This window comes from Bubalus kerabau, chromosome 22, assembly GCF_029407905.1.
Source record: "Bubalus kerabau isolate K-KA32 ecotype Philippines breed swamp buffalo chromosome 22, PCC_UOA_SB_1v2, whole genome shotgun sequence".
Lineage (NCBI taxonomy): Eukaryota > Metazoa > Chordata > Mammalia > Artiodactyla > Bovidae > Bubalus > Bubalus kerabau.
In genome coordinates, this window is record NC_073645.1 from 27560668 (window position 1) to 27576598 (window position 15931).

Consider the following 15931-nt stretch of genomic DNA (forward strand, 5'->3'; position numbering starts at 1 on the left):
TTGCTGGCTACATCCATTTACTGGGAAGGTTATATTGTGAGGTGTGACAGGAGGTGTTGTACAGCAAAGGAAAATAACCACTTTGTAATTCTATTTGTCCAAGTTTTCTTTTTTGTGCTGGCTTTTGGGTTTCCATGTCATTTGTGGAATTGTTTCTTAAATGGTAAGTATTATTTTGATATTTGTTTCTCTAGAAGCTTATTGCCGTCTGACTAATTTTTAAGTTGAATACACTCTTGTGAAGGTAGAGTCATGTTATTTGTAATAAATTTTCTATAATTTGTCCAGGAAAAGGAAAAATTAAAACAAATCTTACATCATCATCAAATAATCTGTTTTTTTGCCAGAGAAAATAAATGTCATCTAAATAATAGGTAAAAGAAAATTCACTAACCAGTCATTTGATGACAATGTCAGATTACTTAGCTCTAGGTAAAAATTAGTTTCCATTTGACTGAATGTTTCATTTAATGAGATGGCTATTACTTATATTTTTTTCCTTAAACATAATTAATTACCTTAAGGAAGTGAGCGGTAAGTACAGAGACAAATGAGTAGACACATCAGTCTTTATCAATGTTTGTTCACATGAGTGCAGTTTAGAGAAATGGGAATCCAGAATTGAGATACCTTAGAAATAAATCTTTGCTCCTATGTAATAGCCTTAGTTCAAGGATTTGAAAACATGTTACAAGCAATTAAACTTCAGAGCGCAAGTGGGAATTCTGCATTGTTTATTGGTTTAATTAAGTCATAGAATTATGATTTGCTTTGGAGTCCTAGGAAGTCCTTTCCTTTAGTTCTACAACTTTGCATATCCTAGTTTTCCTGGATTTCTACTACTCTCTCAAACCAGTTCCAGATCTCTTTTTTTCCTATGTCACGTTTCTTAAAAGACTCTCTTTCTGTTACTTCTGACCTGGTCTTCGGCCCCTGTGACCTTTGCTCCCCATGTGTTACGCCTGCCTTTCTGATCAAGGTTGCCTGGTCCTCACAGCCCACCCCAGAGGCCGTGTTCAGTCTTCTGTTCCTGTTTCTTCTCTTGATATCTTCTCTTTGATATCACTGACCATTCAAAGCATTCCTGCCTTTTTAGACATCTTTTTTACTCTCCCTCATTCTCTTTCTCTGGGTCTCTCTCACTTACCCACCCCTTCTATGCTAGTTTTCTCAAAACTCTGCTTGCCCTGGCCCTCCCTGTAAGCCATCCCAGCTGATGGATCCATCTTCGTGGCTCTGGACAAGAGCCATCTCTAGATCCAACATGCTCCCCAATTCTCAAGTCTGAGAACTTACTTTCAACTCCTCGTCTAGATATTCCCACAGGGCTTCAACCTTAACATTTCAGGAACCCACTGAAGGTCAGCAGAGAATGTAGTAACAGTTCCCTGCCCTCTCTCTCTATCCTCCCCTGTCCCAGCCTCTTTGCCTCTATTGCCATCACCCTCCAGACTCCGAAGTGTCCATGTTAAAGACTCTGAGGTCCTCTTGGCTCCTGTTCCTTCTTTCCTCACTTGTCTGGTCATTCACCAAATCCCCCTGGTCCTACCTCAGAACTCTCTTCACATCTACCCACTTCCCCATTCTAGCAATCTTGGGTCCAGCTTTCTTCATCTTCTGCTTGTACTGAGGCTTATTCTGTTCTCTGATTTCCTGCTGGAGTTATTCCTCTGAAAACAAACCCAGACATGGCTCATCCTTGGCTCCCAGTTGCCTAAGGATGTGGTCCCAAACCACATTGCCAACCTATACACCCAGCCTTTGCTCTCTCTTCTCCCCTCACCTTCCCAGTACACCTGCTGAATTGGACTTCAGTTCAGTTCAGTCCCTCTGTCGTGTCCGACTCTTTGTGGACTGCAGCATGCCAGGCCTTCCTGTCTATCACCATCTCCCGGAGTTCACTCCTTTAGGTCTTACATTTAAGTCTTTAATCTATTTCGAGTTTACTTTTGTATGTGGTGTGAGAAACTAGTTTAGTTTGATTCTCTTGCTGGCACCCTGTCCAGTTTTTCCAGCACCATTTATTGAAGAGGATGTCTTTTCCCCATTGTATATCCTTGCCTCCTTTGTCATAGTTTAATTGACCATACAAACATGGACTTACCATTATCTCTCCTTCTAATCTAAATGATAGATAACCTTTCTGGGTAGATAATTCTTGATTGTAAGTTTTATCCTTTCATCACTTTGAATACATTGTGACACTCCCTTTTGCATGCAAAGTTCCTTCTGAAAAGTGAGCTGAAGTTCCCAGGTATATAACTAGTTGCTTTTTTTCTTGCTGCTCTTAGTATATCCCTATTATCTTTAATTTTTGCCATTTTACTTGTAGTGTATCTTGCTGTGGTCCTGTTAAGACTGATTGTTTGATACTACTCCCTGTGCTTCCTGGGCCTGGTTGTCTGTTTTCTTTCCCAGGTTGGGAAGTTTTCAGCTATTATTTCTTCAAATATTTTCTCTGCCCCTTTCTCACTTCTCCTTCTTGGGACCCTTATAATGCAATTGTTATTAACTTGTTGTTATACCAAAGTTCTCTTAAACTAGTACTCATTTTTTTTTTTTAATTCATTTTTTTCTTTTTAGCTTTGGTAATTTCTACTACTCTGTCTTCCAGTTTATCATTCCTTTGTATTATCTAATCTGCTGTTGATTCCTTATGGTGCTTTTTTTTTTTAATCCCAGTTTCACTTTCGTGCTTTGGAGAAGGAAATGGCAACCCAGTATTCTTGCCTGGCGAATCCCAGGGACAGAGGAGCCTGGTGGGCTGCCGTCTATGGGGTCGCACAGAGTCGGACATGACTGAAGTGACTTAGCAGCAGCAGCAGCATTATATTCTTTGTCTGTGTTTGGTTCTTTATATTCTCTAATGCTTTGTTGAAATTTTTACTGCATTCATCCATTCTTCTATCAAGTTCAGTGAGCATCTTTATGATTATTACCTTGAGTCATTTGTTGGATAGATTGCTTATCTCCACTTCCTTTAGTCACGTTTCTGAGGTTCTGTCTTGTTCTTCCATTTGGAATATACTCCTTTGTCTTCTCATTTTGCTCAGTGCTCTGTGTTTGTTTCTATGTGTTAGGTACGTTGGTTATCTTTTCCAGTCTTGGGAAAATTGTCTTATGTAGGAGATCTCCTTTGGGACAACACACTCCCCTCTGGTCACCAGAGCTGTATGCTCTAATGGTACCCCCATGTGGACTGCAGGTGTCCTGCTGTGTAGCAGGGCTGACTGCTGTGGGCATGCTGGTAGGTGGGGGTGGTCCCTGGCCAGGCTGGCTGTGAGGCCATTCCTCATGCGGTGATTGCCAGTCCCCTGGAGGGCAGGCTTCCCATGTGGTTGGCTGCACAGCCTGGGGATTGCGAGGCTGCTGCCGACCAGCTGGTGGGCAGGGCCAGGACCCTCTATGGCTTGACACTTGACTGGATGAATCTACGAGTGAATGTAATCAATGTGGAGCTGAGAAGGACCTTAGGATGATCCCAAATCATCCTGACCATGCTGTTAAAGTCACTGTCCTTGTCTTGATGGGACTGCTTATCTCCACTTGTGGTTATGCTCTCCACCAGGAAAAGGAGAAACTGTATGTGGAACTAAAGCACATCCTGGCCCGTCAGCCTGGGCCCGAGGCCGCGGAGCAGCTGCAGATCTATCGCCACACACTGCGGGAGAAGACCAAGCAGCTTAAAGTAAGTGGGAGCCTCTGCGCCTTCCTAGCTGAAGGATGGCCACACTCTGGGGAACACCCCTGGACAAGTCCACCGCTGTGGCCCTAGGAGCCAGTCTCCCAAAGGCTGCACTCCATTGAAATCAGCTTTTTTAGTGCTCTAGTCCCAGGCAAGCCTCAAAGCTACCCCTCTGCTCCTAGACTAATAGACTCCCACAAAACAGGTAGACGAACAAGTGGAGAAACAGTTGGAGAGAGGATGATGGCAATGGAATGGAAATTTGGGGAATAGGGTTTGTGTGGATTATCTCAACATGATTTGGATGATTTGCATCTCCCAAATATTTTAACACTCCGGCCCACTGAAGCAGACCACTGTGTCAGAGCAAGTTTTTACTATTCATCTACCTGAAATAAATGTACACAAAGCACAGGCCACTCTCCTGTCCCCAAGGGCCTTGCTTCAGGACTATTTAAATAAGTAGCCATGAAGGGGAAGTCAAATCATTTTAGGATTCTGTTAGCATAAGTTCTCTTCTAAGTGACACAAGAACCTTAGCTGGGGCGATGGAATGTTTTATAATTACACATTTTAAAGTTTTCTCAAAAACTGTGTGTTCCCACTCTATTTTCAGCTTTACCTCCTAAAAAAGTACTTAGATATTCTTGGCATGCTAGGGAAGCCTTCTACACACACATGCACAGACTGTAGCATATGCTAGCTGAATTCTGGCATTTACCTGCGCAACGATGGTAATAGTCATTGCCTTTCTGCCTGGGGTAAAATAGATGCTGTGAGACAAAGAGAATGTTGTAAAATCACATCCTTTTACTTTAAAAAGGCAGATGAAACAGAAGTGTAATGAAAGCATTAATTTTCAACTTACCAGTCTAAGCATTCGTTTTACACGAGTATCCTGAGACATAATTTGAGTTTTGCAAGAGGCATAATCTTTTGATTATTTTCATCCCTTTAAACAATTGAATATAACAAGCAAAGTAAAAACTTATTTTCTCAGAAGTTGGGTGTAGATTAGAAAAGCATATGTTTCTCTTTACACTACTGTCAGATAGGCACTCTTAGCAATGGGTTGCATTCAGTGGTTCATAGGAGGATTTTGTCGCTTTAACCCTTTATCTCAGGGTGTACAGATATTTTCCTCTGAATGACATGTGACCCCTAGTGGAAGATTCAGCAGTGCATAGTACCAAGCCTGCCCATCAATTTGTCCTCATGATCTGGACTCTGTTAAGAAATCCCACATTCATTATTTGGAAACAAGGTCTTTGTTCCTAAGTTCAGTTCAGTTCAGTCGCTCAGTTGTGTCCAAGTCTTTGCGACCCCATGAACTGCAGCAGGCCTCCCTGTCCATCACCAACTGCCAGAGTCTACCCAAACCCATGTCCATTGAGTCGGTGGTGCCATCCAACCATCTCATCCTCTGTCGTCCCCTTCTCCTCCTGCCCTCAATCTTTCCCAGCATCAGGGTCTTCTCAAATGAGTCAGCTCTTCACATCAGGTGGCCGAAGTATTGGAGTTTCAGCTTCAACAGTAACTATTAAGGCAAATCTTCTTCCAACATGAAAACCATTTTCTCTAGCTTCTGATAACATGGTCAGAATCCTTAGTCAGATAGGATAGATAGAATCACAACAGTTAAGAGGAAGGAATTCAGAAGCAGTGTGTATGAGTATGTGAAGTTGCTTCAGTTGTGTCCGACTCTTTTCAACCCTGTGGACCACAGTCTGCTAGGCTACTCTGTCCATGGGATTCTCCAGGCAAGAATCCTGGGCCAGGTTGCCATGCCCTCCTCCAGGGGATCTTCCTGACCCGTGTCTCTCACATCTCCTGCATTGGCAGGTGGGTTCTTTACCACTAGTGCCACCTAAGACACCTGCTCAGAGGCAGATGAACACTCAAAAGATAAAGATCGCCTTTTATGTGAATATTAAAAGATAGAGAGCTAGAGGAAAGACAGTTGCATCTATTACATGTCCCTTACAACGATAGCCTCCCCTTTTCCCCCTTGATTTTTGTTGGGGGCACCCCTCACTTTAGCGTCCTTACACATCTGTTTAGATGAGTAAATGCCTTCTTTTTTTGTCCAGCCTGAAACCAGCAGCATCTACTGAACACAACAGAGCAAGAGGCAGAAAATTAGGCTTCCTAACACAGCCCCTCACATGTAGTACCCTCTCCCATGCATACGTCATAGCCCTCTGCATCTTAGAGGTAAATAACCCAGTGCTCCGATAAAGAGAGAACCTGTGAATAGTCCCAAAGGGTGCAGTAAAGAGGTGATTGACATTCAGCAGAACGACAACCTTGGAAAACACATAAATTGAGTGCCTATTTAATGGTGGTGGTGGCAGGATGATTCTGAATAGTTTTTACAATAATCCTTGGATGAATCACACTGCCTAGTAATGACTTTTCTGAACATTTTAAAAAAGGCTTTAAGAAGCAATTTGATAGTATTTGTCTGGGAGTTTTTCTTTTTTGACTCTCAATATTCTTGAGTGCATTACACCATTCATATGTGTGAGCCTGTTTGGATGTGCCTGATAGCTCTCCTTTTAAGCAGAGGAATGAGGTTTCATTAAGTTGGTCATTGGATTATGAGTCTTCAGAACGTTCATCAGATTTTTACCCAGATACAGACCTTGAACTAGTAGAAGCGTGCAGATTAACCATTAAATCTGGGCATGGTTTGGTATTTCTAGCCTCACCAAGGTAAGCGGCAGCAGATTAAAAAGATTTTTCAGAAAAGGATATTGTCTCACCGTGTATCTTCTGTTAATGCTGCTTTATTTGTCATACTAGGTTTTGTCTTCAGAGCTGAATATGTATGAGTCGCAGAGCCAAGAATACAAGTACGAGATCGAAAAACTTAGCAATGAACTGCTGAATTTAAAGAAGAAATACCTGGCTCAGAAACGTAAAGAATACATTCAGAAGTAAGAATTAGTCAGATGTTCTAGGTTTGTTGTGCCTTTTAACTGCTGATGAGAAAAATAACTGTGGACAGCTACAGAGTCACAGACCTCAGTGGGGTAAACAAAGTCAGGGATGAGCAAATACCTTTCTGCAGGGTCACCCAGTGGGTTGTTGTCAGAGCAAGATGGGGGTCTTGTCTGACTTCACCCCTCCTTAGGACCCTAACAGGGATCCATTAATATCAGCTCTCTGGTGGACCTCCTGTGGAGCAGAGGCAACCTAGTGTGATATTTTCCCCCACGTTGTTCTCACGGTTTGGGGCTCTGCCTGCAAAGGAGGTTCACAGTCACCGTGGCATGGGCTGAAGCACACTCACATTTAAAACCACAGGTAATTTTGTTAAGAGGTCTGGGTTTGCTAAAGCTGTGCTTTCTAATAATGTAGCTCAGTTTAGTTCAGTTCAGTCGCTCAGTGGTGTCCGACTCTTTGCGAGTCGGACACATGAATCGCAGCATGCCAGGCCTCCCTGTCCATCACCAACTCCTGGAGTTCACTCAAACTCAGCTCCATCGAGTCAGTGATGCCATCCAGCCATCTCATCCTCTGTCGTCCCCTTCTCTTCCCGCCCCCAATCAGAGTCTTTTCCAATGAGTCACCTCTTCGCATGAGGTGGCCAAAGTATTGGAGCTTCAGCCTTAGCATCAGTCCTTCCAAAGAACACCCAGGACTGATCTCCTTTAGGATGGACTGGTTGGATCTCCTTGCAGTCCAAGGGACTCTCAAGAGTCTTCTCCAACACCACAGTTCAAAAGCATCAATTCTTGGCGCTCACCTTTCTTCACAGTCCAACTCTCACATCCATACATGACCACTGGAAAAACCATAGACTTCACTAGATGGACCTTTGTTGGCAAAGTAATGTCTCTGCTTTTGAATATGCTATCTAGGTTGGTCATAACTTTCCTTCCAAGGAGTAAGCGTCTTTTAATTTCATGGCTGCAGTCACCATCTGCAGTGATTTTGGAGCCCCAAAAAATAAAGTCTGACACTGTTTCCCCATCTATTTCCCATGAAGTGATGGGACCAGATGCCATGATCTTAGTTTTCTGAATGTCGAGCTTTAAGCCAACTTTTTCACTCTCTTCTTTCACTTTCATCAAGAGGCTTCTTAGTTCCTCTTCACTTTCTGCCATAAGGGTGGTGTCATCTGCATATCTGAGGTTATTGATATTTCTCCCAGCAATCTTGATTCCAGCTTTTGCTTCTTCCAGCTGGACCACTGTAATTATGAGCAGTTCACACACACATAATTTTCACCTATGTTTTAGATAAACTGTTTCTGAACCATTTCTCTGTCTAGTGTCTGACTTCTATATCTGATGTAGGGTATCAGCATGGGAAGCCTTTCTTCTAGGAGATGATATTGCACATGTCAGGTGAACATTTTGGGTTTCAGGATGGCTATATGCCCAAGAACAAATGTTCTCTTTGTTATTGTTTTCCTAATCCTGGGGTGAACGAGGGGACCCAGATGAATCTGTAGGTTTGAACCTTGGCTGTATGGCATTGCCCAAGTCATAGAGTTCATTCTGCAGGGGCTCACACTGGGAGTTGAAAATCAGGCTTGGTGTGTCATCCACATGGACGTTTCAAGGACATGGTGAAAGAGGGTCTGAATACATCCCCTATGATTCATTAGTGGCAAATAGCTATTTAAAGTAGCTAGGTGCAAATTATTTGCCAGTAAAAATCCACCCTTTTTGTAAATCAGAATATCCCCTCATTCCACATTTAGATGACAGTTCCTGGTTTCCTTTGGCCTTTTGATCCTCCCACCACACACACACACAGTTTTCTGGACAAAGAGAACATACTGACTGACAGAAGGATGCCCCTCTGATAGCTCAGTTCAGTTCAGTCGCTCAGTCGTGTCCAACTCTTTGTGACCCCATGGACTGCAGTATGCCAGGCTTCTCTGTCCATCACCACCTCCCAGAGCTTGCTCAAACTCATGTTCATCAAGTTGGTGATGCCATCCAACCATCTCATCCTCTGTTATCCCCTTTTCCTCCTGCCTTCAATCTTTCCCAGCATCAGGGTCTTTTCCAAGGAGTCAGTTCTTTGCATCAGGTGGCCAAAGTATTGGAGTTTCAGCTTCAGCATCAGTCCTTCCAATGAATATTCAGGACTGATTTCCTTTAGGATGGACTGGTTGGATCTCCTTGCAGTCCAAGGGACTCTCAAGAGTCTTTTCCGATACCACTGTTCAAAAGCATCAATTCTTTGGTGCTCAGCTTTCTTTAAGGTCCAACTCTCATATCCATACATGACTACTGGAAAAGACAAAACTTTGACTAGACGAACCTTTGTTGGCAAAGTAATGTCTCTGCTTTTCAATATGCTGTCTAGGTTGGTCACAGCTTTTCTTCCAAGGAGCAAGCATCTTTTAATTTCATGGCTGCAGTCACCATCTGCAGTGATTTTGGAGCCCCCCAAAATAAAGTCTGGTAGCTCAGCTCCTCCCAGTGGCCCATCCACTAGAACTGCGCTGCCCCAGGCAGTATGCCACTTGTGGCTATTTAAATAAAGTGAATTACAATTAAATCAAATTAGAAATTCAGTTCCTTAACTGCACTAGTCGCATTTCACCTACTTAGTAGCTGTATGTGGCTAGTGGATGCTGTATCTGGCAGGCCAGGTACAGGGTTTTTCTACCATCATGGAAAGTTCTGGTACCCTGCTCTAGACTCTCTGCTTTTGCCTTGATACTTATTCCTTGTGACTGATCTCTCCAGAGGGCGTCAATGGTGGTTCCATTTAGTTGGGATCCATAAACTGGAGGGAGACAGAAAAATATGAGTTCTTAGGAGGAGAACAGCAGGAAAAAAAAAAAAAAGATTAAGGAGCTGAAGGAAAATATGACCAGGCAAGAACAAAAGTGCTGAGATGGTTTAGACTGAAAGGAAGAAGGCTGAAGGGAGTCATTAGGATGGTCTATAAATACATTAAAAAGATCATGTAAAGGAGACATTATTCCCGTTAGTTGGCTTAGATCAGGCCAGAAGCATTAAGCTTTAGTTCCTTTGGAGAGGAAAATTTAGGTTATTTGAGGCAAGAGAGGGCAGGAGGAGGGGGGCCTTGCCTGCATCTAACAACAGTCAGGAGGTAGACAAGTTGTCAGAGTACTTGAAGGCGTCTTCTTTGCGGGATCCACTCAAGGCTGAAGCTTTTGTCCTATTTATGGAGGATGGTTTTTATAATAATGAAATCAATTCTGCTAAGAGACAGCTGAATTGATGAACCAATCCTCTGCAGATTCTTTCCAAATGGAATAATTTAGAATAATCTCTGTGGATATTCTCCTCACACATACTCTTTATAAAATAGCAACTCATATCATTTTTACCTTTTTGCTTTTTTTTTTTTTTCATTTTTCTCAAACACCATTTTTTCATGCTCCAATCCTGACCTATATACCCCCACCCACCTATCCTTGACTCCCCTACTCTATATCCCAGGCTGGCCTGGAGTCTGCAGTACAAGTCAGATTGTTTTGTAAAAAGTAGAGTTCTCTTCTCTGAAGTAAATCATTTCTAGTAGTCAAATCTAATTGGTTTTAATCTTAGTAGTTTGCTCAATTTTTATTTTGAAAAAGGGACTCCAAAGATGTTTTCTATAAGACCCTAATTATACAATAGGTAATCTATATAAATTTAAGATACTTCTGCAGGAAACCTGAATGTGTGTGTGTGTGTGTGTCTGTGTGTGTGTGTGTGTGTCTGTGTGTGTGGGGTCATTTAAAGAAGATCTATATAGAAGATATACTGTAGATTTTAGGGAGTTTCTTCCTTTATCTATTGCCAAATGTACTATCTTATTTATATTTCCCAGCTTTTCCTGTGTTTTAAACTATTTCTAATAATAACTGCTTCTTATCTAAAGTTATAGAAAAATTTGTATTTTATTAATGTCCAAGTTTGATGAAAATGCCCTGTGTGTGTATGTGTGTGTGTATGATAAATATTTATAAGTTTCCACTGAAACTGAGACTTTTATAAAAGTTGATAAATGATGAATTAGTCATTATAATTGAGCCAAGAGAAAGATTCCTCTGACTGATCTTTGGAACTAAACAAATGCTTTATAAAATAGGAAGATGATTACAAGTCAGGAGGCTCTGGGCCCCAGCGCTTGAGCTATAATGAGGCCTTCTGTCTGTATTTAGATCAACATTAGGAAGGCATGTTTAATTGTGTCTTTCCCTAATTCTATGTGTTATCAGTAACACCTAATTACATTTAAACCACCACCTTGTCTCAAACTGGAAGCTTTGATCAAAGCAGTTTTTAGTGGTTAACTCACCCTAAGAACTTAACACCCATCTTAGAAGAGGAAAAAGATGGTAAGAAAGTTAACTCTCAGCTCCTCTCTTACAGAAACAAGGACAGAATAAGCATGGAGGACACCTTCTCAATGGCCAAACCAAGTGGCCCTCGTTTTACTGGGGGTGGATTTCCCCTCAGCAAGTCATCCAAGGCGAAGTCCTAACTTGAAGCTGCTGGCTGGGTCCTTCTGAACAACTCATTGGAATTCACTGTGAAACATTTTGGAGGAATCTCTTTGAAATCCCTTGGATCATGACATTCAGGGAAATCAGTCCTCGGATTCCAGGATGGAAAGAAACGCAGAACTATTATAGTCCTGTACATAGAAGAGTGATGACTTTCTATTTAATCCACATGGATATTAACAGAGTGTAATTAAATCTATTCAATCAGGTTGAATTATATCAATTCAACCATTGCATGAAGCAGATCTTTTGTTACTACCACATTGATTTATTTTGCAATGCACCACATCTAGATACTCCGTGTGGATGAAACTTTCAACCCTAATTTCTCTGCACAGACACTGGTGCATAGATTTTATATTAAAAAAAAATTTTTTTGAAATGCAGTGCATTCTTATTAATAAGAATCTATTTTAATTATTCCTCATTAACAAGTCATTGATGAGATGAGAAAGGTGGACACTAAACTATTTAAAAAGTGTTTTGGGAGTGATTTCTATGTGGAATTTCTTTTCAGGCCTGGTGTATGAAAACCTATTCCAAAAAGACATACTAATAAATACTTCATCATAAAAAATAAAAAGAAGCCTTGTAGCGATCTCAATCTTTGTTTTGGTAGAATACGTAAAGTTTAAAACTGCTGTGAGAAATGTTTAACACAAAGATGTGACTCAGAGGACCAAGACTGTAAAATGAGGGGTTTGGGCTGGTATCCTCTGAAGAGCTGTCCTTCCTAGACCTCACATTTGGAGAGCAGAGTTACAAGGGACAGAGAGCTGTTTGGTTTCCAGGCTACAGGCCAGCATTTTGAGTAACTAAATCCATTGTTGTTTTCTTTATTTTGAAACCACAGTTAGGTGGGCATCAGTTCAAAGTTCCCCTGTTTAGAGTGTTCAGTGTTGTGGGACACCCTGGCCATCTTTCTCACAATAAGTTGACCTCTGTAATTTTTAAAAAAATGTTTGATGGGTAAGTAGCTCATGGATAAGCAAGGATAGTATAAGTGGATAATTTCATTTCATTCATCATGAGGAGCAGGAGACTTAAGGATCCCAAGATGTTTGTTTAGATTATCCACAGAGGTGGGAGTTTAGAAGGATCTAAAATCATGTTCTTCTGTCCCTCTTGGTTCACCACCAGAAGTAGACCCAAGGCAATGATGGCCATGAAAGTGATTGATTCTGCAGTGATCCCAGGAAACAACCTAAGAGTGGGGACGTGGGACACCAGGCTAAGACACGAAGTCAAGTTCTGCAGTTGCAGACTTTTGCTGGACCTTGCAGGGTCTCTGAAAACAATGTAATCACATCTCAGAGTTGGTCCCATCAGGGTGAGGGAGCTGGGGTATTTATACCCTCAGGCTTCCAGTCACTGACCAAGGACTGCTCTGGAGGGGTTCTTTTGGTCTTCCCTGCTGGTAGGCAAAGCAGATCTTAGACAAAGAGGTGGCAGTTGCTGACTGTTGGAAGCAAAAGTGGTTAAGTGCTAGGGAACTGAGTCAGGCAGCATCATCCTCTGCTGCTTCTCCTACATGATCCCAATTGAGATCTGCAGATGGAAATCAACCTCCAGGGTAGCTGGTGACCCTGTGATGAGCTGTGATCATCAGCAATTTGTTATACCACATGGGAGCATGAGGATGGTTACATACACGAGAGAATTTGCTTAGAAAACCTTAAACCTAAAGAATCACGATGAGGGTATTTCTATTTTTGAAAATCACAGATGCTGTCTTCCCTCAGAGCTGACCAACTGTATGCTAAGTCCCCTGTGTACACACCCTCAAGTTGTGAACTTTCAAAGATGTGAACATGTGTTCCTTCAGCATCAGACATGAGTGAAATTGAAGCTTGTCCTCTATCTCCTATTGCTGACAATCCTTCAGCTTTACCGTCTCCCAGCTCCAGTTAGTAACTCTTCTTGCCTGTTCACTTGATGCCAATCCCTGTATGCCAGCTCTTGTACTGTACTACTGTACTTTTCAAGGTACTGTAAGATTAAAAATGTTTTCTTTATTTTTGGTGTTTGTTTTCTATGTATTATTTGTGTGAAAAGTATTATGAACCTACTACAGTACAGTATCACATAGCTGATTGTGTTAGTTGGGTACCTAGGCTAACTTTGTTGGAATTACGAACAAATTGGACTTACATATGTGCTCTTAGAACTTGTTGGTGTGTAGGGGACTTGCTGTATTCTGTTTAGACAGAAGACTTTTGCAGGTAAGGTGAGGTAAGGCAGTTATGACATGTACCGCCTTGGAGGATTTTCTAGCTATTCAGGGACATTTTGAAGTATAGCCGTAACCAACTTCCTTCTGAGCCCTTGGGTGGCTTTATATTAGGTTCACTTCTCTAGGGATGGGGCTTCCCTTGTGGCTCAGCTGATAAAGAATCCACCTGCCATGCAGGAGACCTGGGTTCGATCCCTAGGTTGGGAAGATCCCCTGGAGAAGGGAACAGCTACCCACTCCAGCATTCTGGCCTGGTGAATTCCGTGAACTGTATATATAATCCCGTCACAGAGAGTCGGACACAACTGTGACTTTCACTTTCACTTTCTCTTTCTCTAGGGTCATGGGGTCTGTGATTCTTGTTCTATCGCAGTGTGGCAGAGACTCTGGAGACAGAGGCCAGGTTCAAATCCTGGCTCATTATAGCAACTGAATTGAAGATGAAATGAGTTAATGCTTAGAACAATGTCAGGCACATAGTAATTGTTCAGTAAGTATCTACCATTATCATTAGGTAAGAAATATCTTGTTTTGAAATTTGAGAATAACAGTTATTACATAATACTTCACTATATCAGTTATAAAGATGATTCTTTGTTTAGAGGGTGAATGGCATTAAAATGTCTGGAGGAAGTTATATTTGCTCATGTAATTTATAGTTTAGTATCTTGCAGAAATGCCATATTGGGGATTTCATGAAAACATCTGTTTATTTTCCTTGTAGTTTTGATCTGGGGACAGGTCCCTCACTTTCAGAAGTCAGAGCTTCCAGAGGGAAAGACCCTGGTGGCCTCTTGCGGCCACCTTCTTGTTTCTGTCCATGTATGGAGAAGGTCAGCCTCTGCTGATGACCTCTGATCTTGGTCCCATCAGCTGAGATCACGTAGGCTCTGGGAACTGACACAGCAGCTCTGTAAGCTCGCTGTGCTTATGTTCAAGAGGAGGAAGAGTAAATTAAGGCTAGCAAAGGGTGGGAGGTGCTGCTGCTGCCTCTCATTCACTGTGCATCCTGGCAGCCCAGGGTATTACAAGCAGTAACTATTTAGGTACAGGTGTTGCCACTGTAACTACAGCACGGAAATGAGCTATTAAAAACACTGAGATTTGCAGATCATTAGAGATAACTGTGAACTCACAGTGGGCTAAGGTGCTTTTAAAATCACAAATTTCAGTTGCACTGTAAAGCAACATTAGGAGATTATACAGTAGCGTCATGTTTACCCTGGGGTTTTGAGCATTTCAGAAAGGAGTCCTGTTGCTAAACCAGTCATTGACTCTCCCCTGGGCTGATGGGGAGCTGGTATGGTTTCTCTGTTGATGGAGAGAGACAGGATAAAGGGGACTCCCTGGTCATTAGTTGCTGATCATAGCTTCTCAGCAACTGCTGTTACAGCCAGGGTTTTATTGTGCTTACCTCTGAAGAAATTGCTCAGAGCAAAGGTGTGTTGCTGTGATAAGCCATAGAGATGGAAGTGGCCGTGCTAGGAGGAGACGGCAGCAACTCTCCTTGTGATGGGCTATACTTTTGCTATAAAAATTTATCCAGGGTTGATAACTATTGTTTGGTTTCCTGGTTTGCTCAACCAGATTTTGAAGTTTGACCTAGGCCAAGATACCCATCAGAAAATACCATGTCACGACTTTAGAGCAGAATGGCATTGCAGAGCCTAGACAATTTGAGGAAAGATATTCTCTCTCATGGAGAAGGCAATGGCACCCCACTCCAGTATTCTTGCCTGGAAAATCCCATAGGCAGAGGAGCCTGGTAGGCTGCAGTCCATGGGGTCGTGAAGAGTCAGACATGACTGAGCGACTTCACTTTCATTTTTCACTTTCATTCATTGGAGAAGGAAATGGCAACCCACTCCAGTGTTCTTGCCTGGAGAATCCCAGGGATGGGGGAGCCTGGTTGGCTGCCGTCTATGGGGTCGCACAGAGTCGGACACGACTGAAGCGACTTAGCAGCAGCAGCAGCATTCTCTCTCATGGGCTTCCCTGGTAGCTCAGCTGGTAAAGAATCCGCCTGCAATCCAGGACACCCCGGTTTGATTCCTGGGTCGGGAAGATCCCCTGGAGAAGAGATAGGCTATCCACTCCAGTATTCTTGGGCTTCGTTGGTGGCTCGGACAGTAAAGAATCTGCCTGCAATACAGAAGACCTGGGTTCATCCACTGGGTTGGGAAGATTCCCTGGAGGAGGGCATGGCAACCCACTCCAGTATTCTTGCCTGGAGAATCTGACAGAGGAGCCTGGTGGGCTACAGTCTACGGGGCTGCAAAGAGTCGGACACAACTGAGCAACTAAACACAGCACATTCTCTCTCATAATTGTATGGAGACCTAGTTGTAATAGGAGCAAAGGGAGGGCATTTTAGAATTTTAAAATGGTAAAATAGTTTAAAAATATATCTCACTATTTTCTTTGTAGTAGATAGGAAGTATTTTTATGGCATTATCCATTTTTAACTTCTAATTCAATGCTGTTTTAGTATACCATTTCTCATATCTATTATTTAAAAGTTCCA

At 42.3% G+C, this 15931-nt stretch overlaps 1 protein-coding gene across 1 annotated transcript in view; it reads left to right on the top strand.

Annotated features, from left to right (window-relative positions):
- The window catches only part of CFAP58 (cilia and flagella associated protein 58), a 101452-nt gene extending 88263 nt beyond the window's left edge, over positions 1-13189 (top strand). Inside the window, exons 16-18 of the mRNA XM_055561092.1 lie at positions 3569-3688; positions 6491-6624; positions 11041-13189. Of these exons, the coding sequence (XP_055417067.1) occupies positions 3569-3688; positions 6491-6624; positions 11041-11152 (366 nt within the window). The 3' untranslated portion in view covers positions 11153-13189. The remainder of the gene's footprint in view (positions 1-3568; positions 3689-6490; positions 6625-11040) is intronic.
- Positions 13190-15931: the final 2742 nt, after the last annotated feature.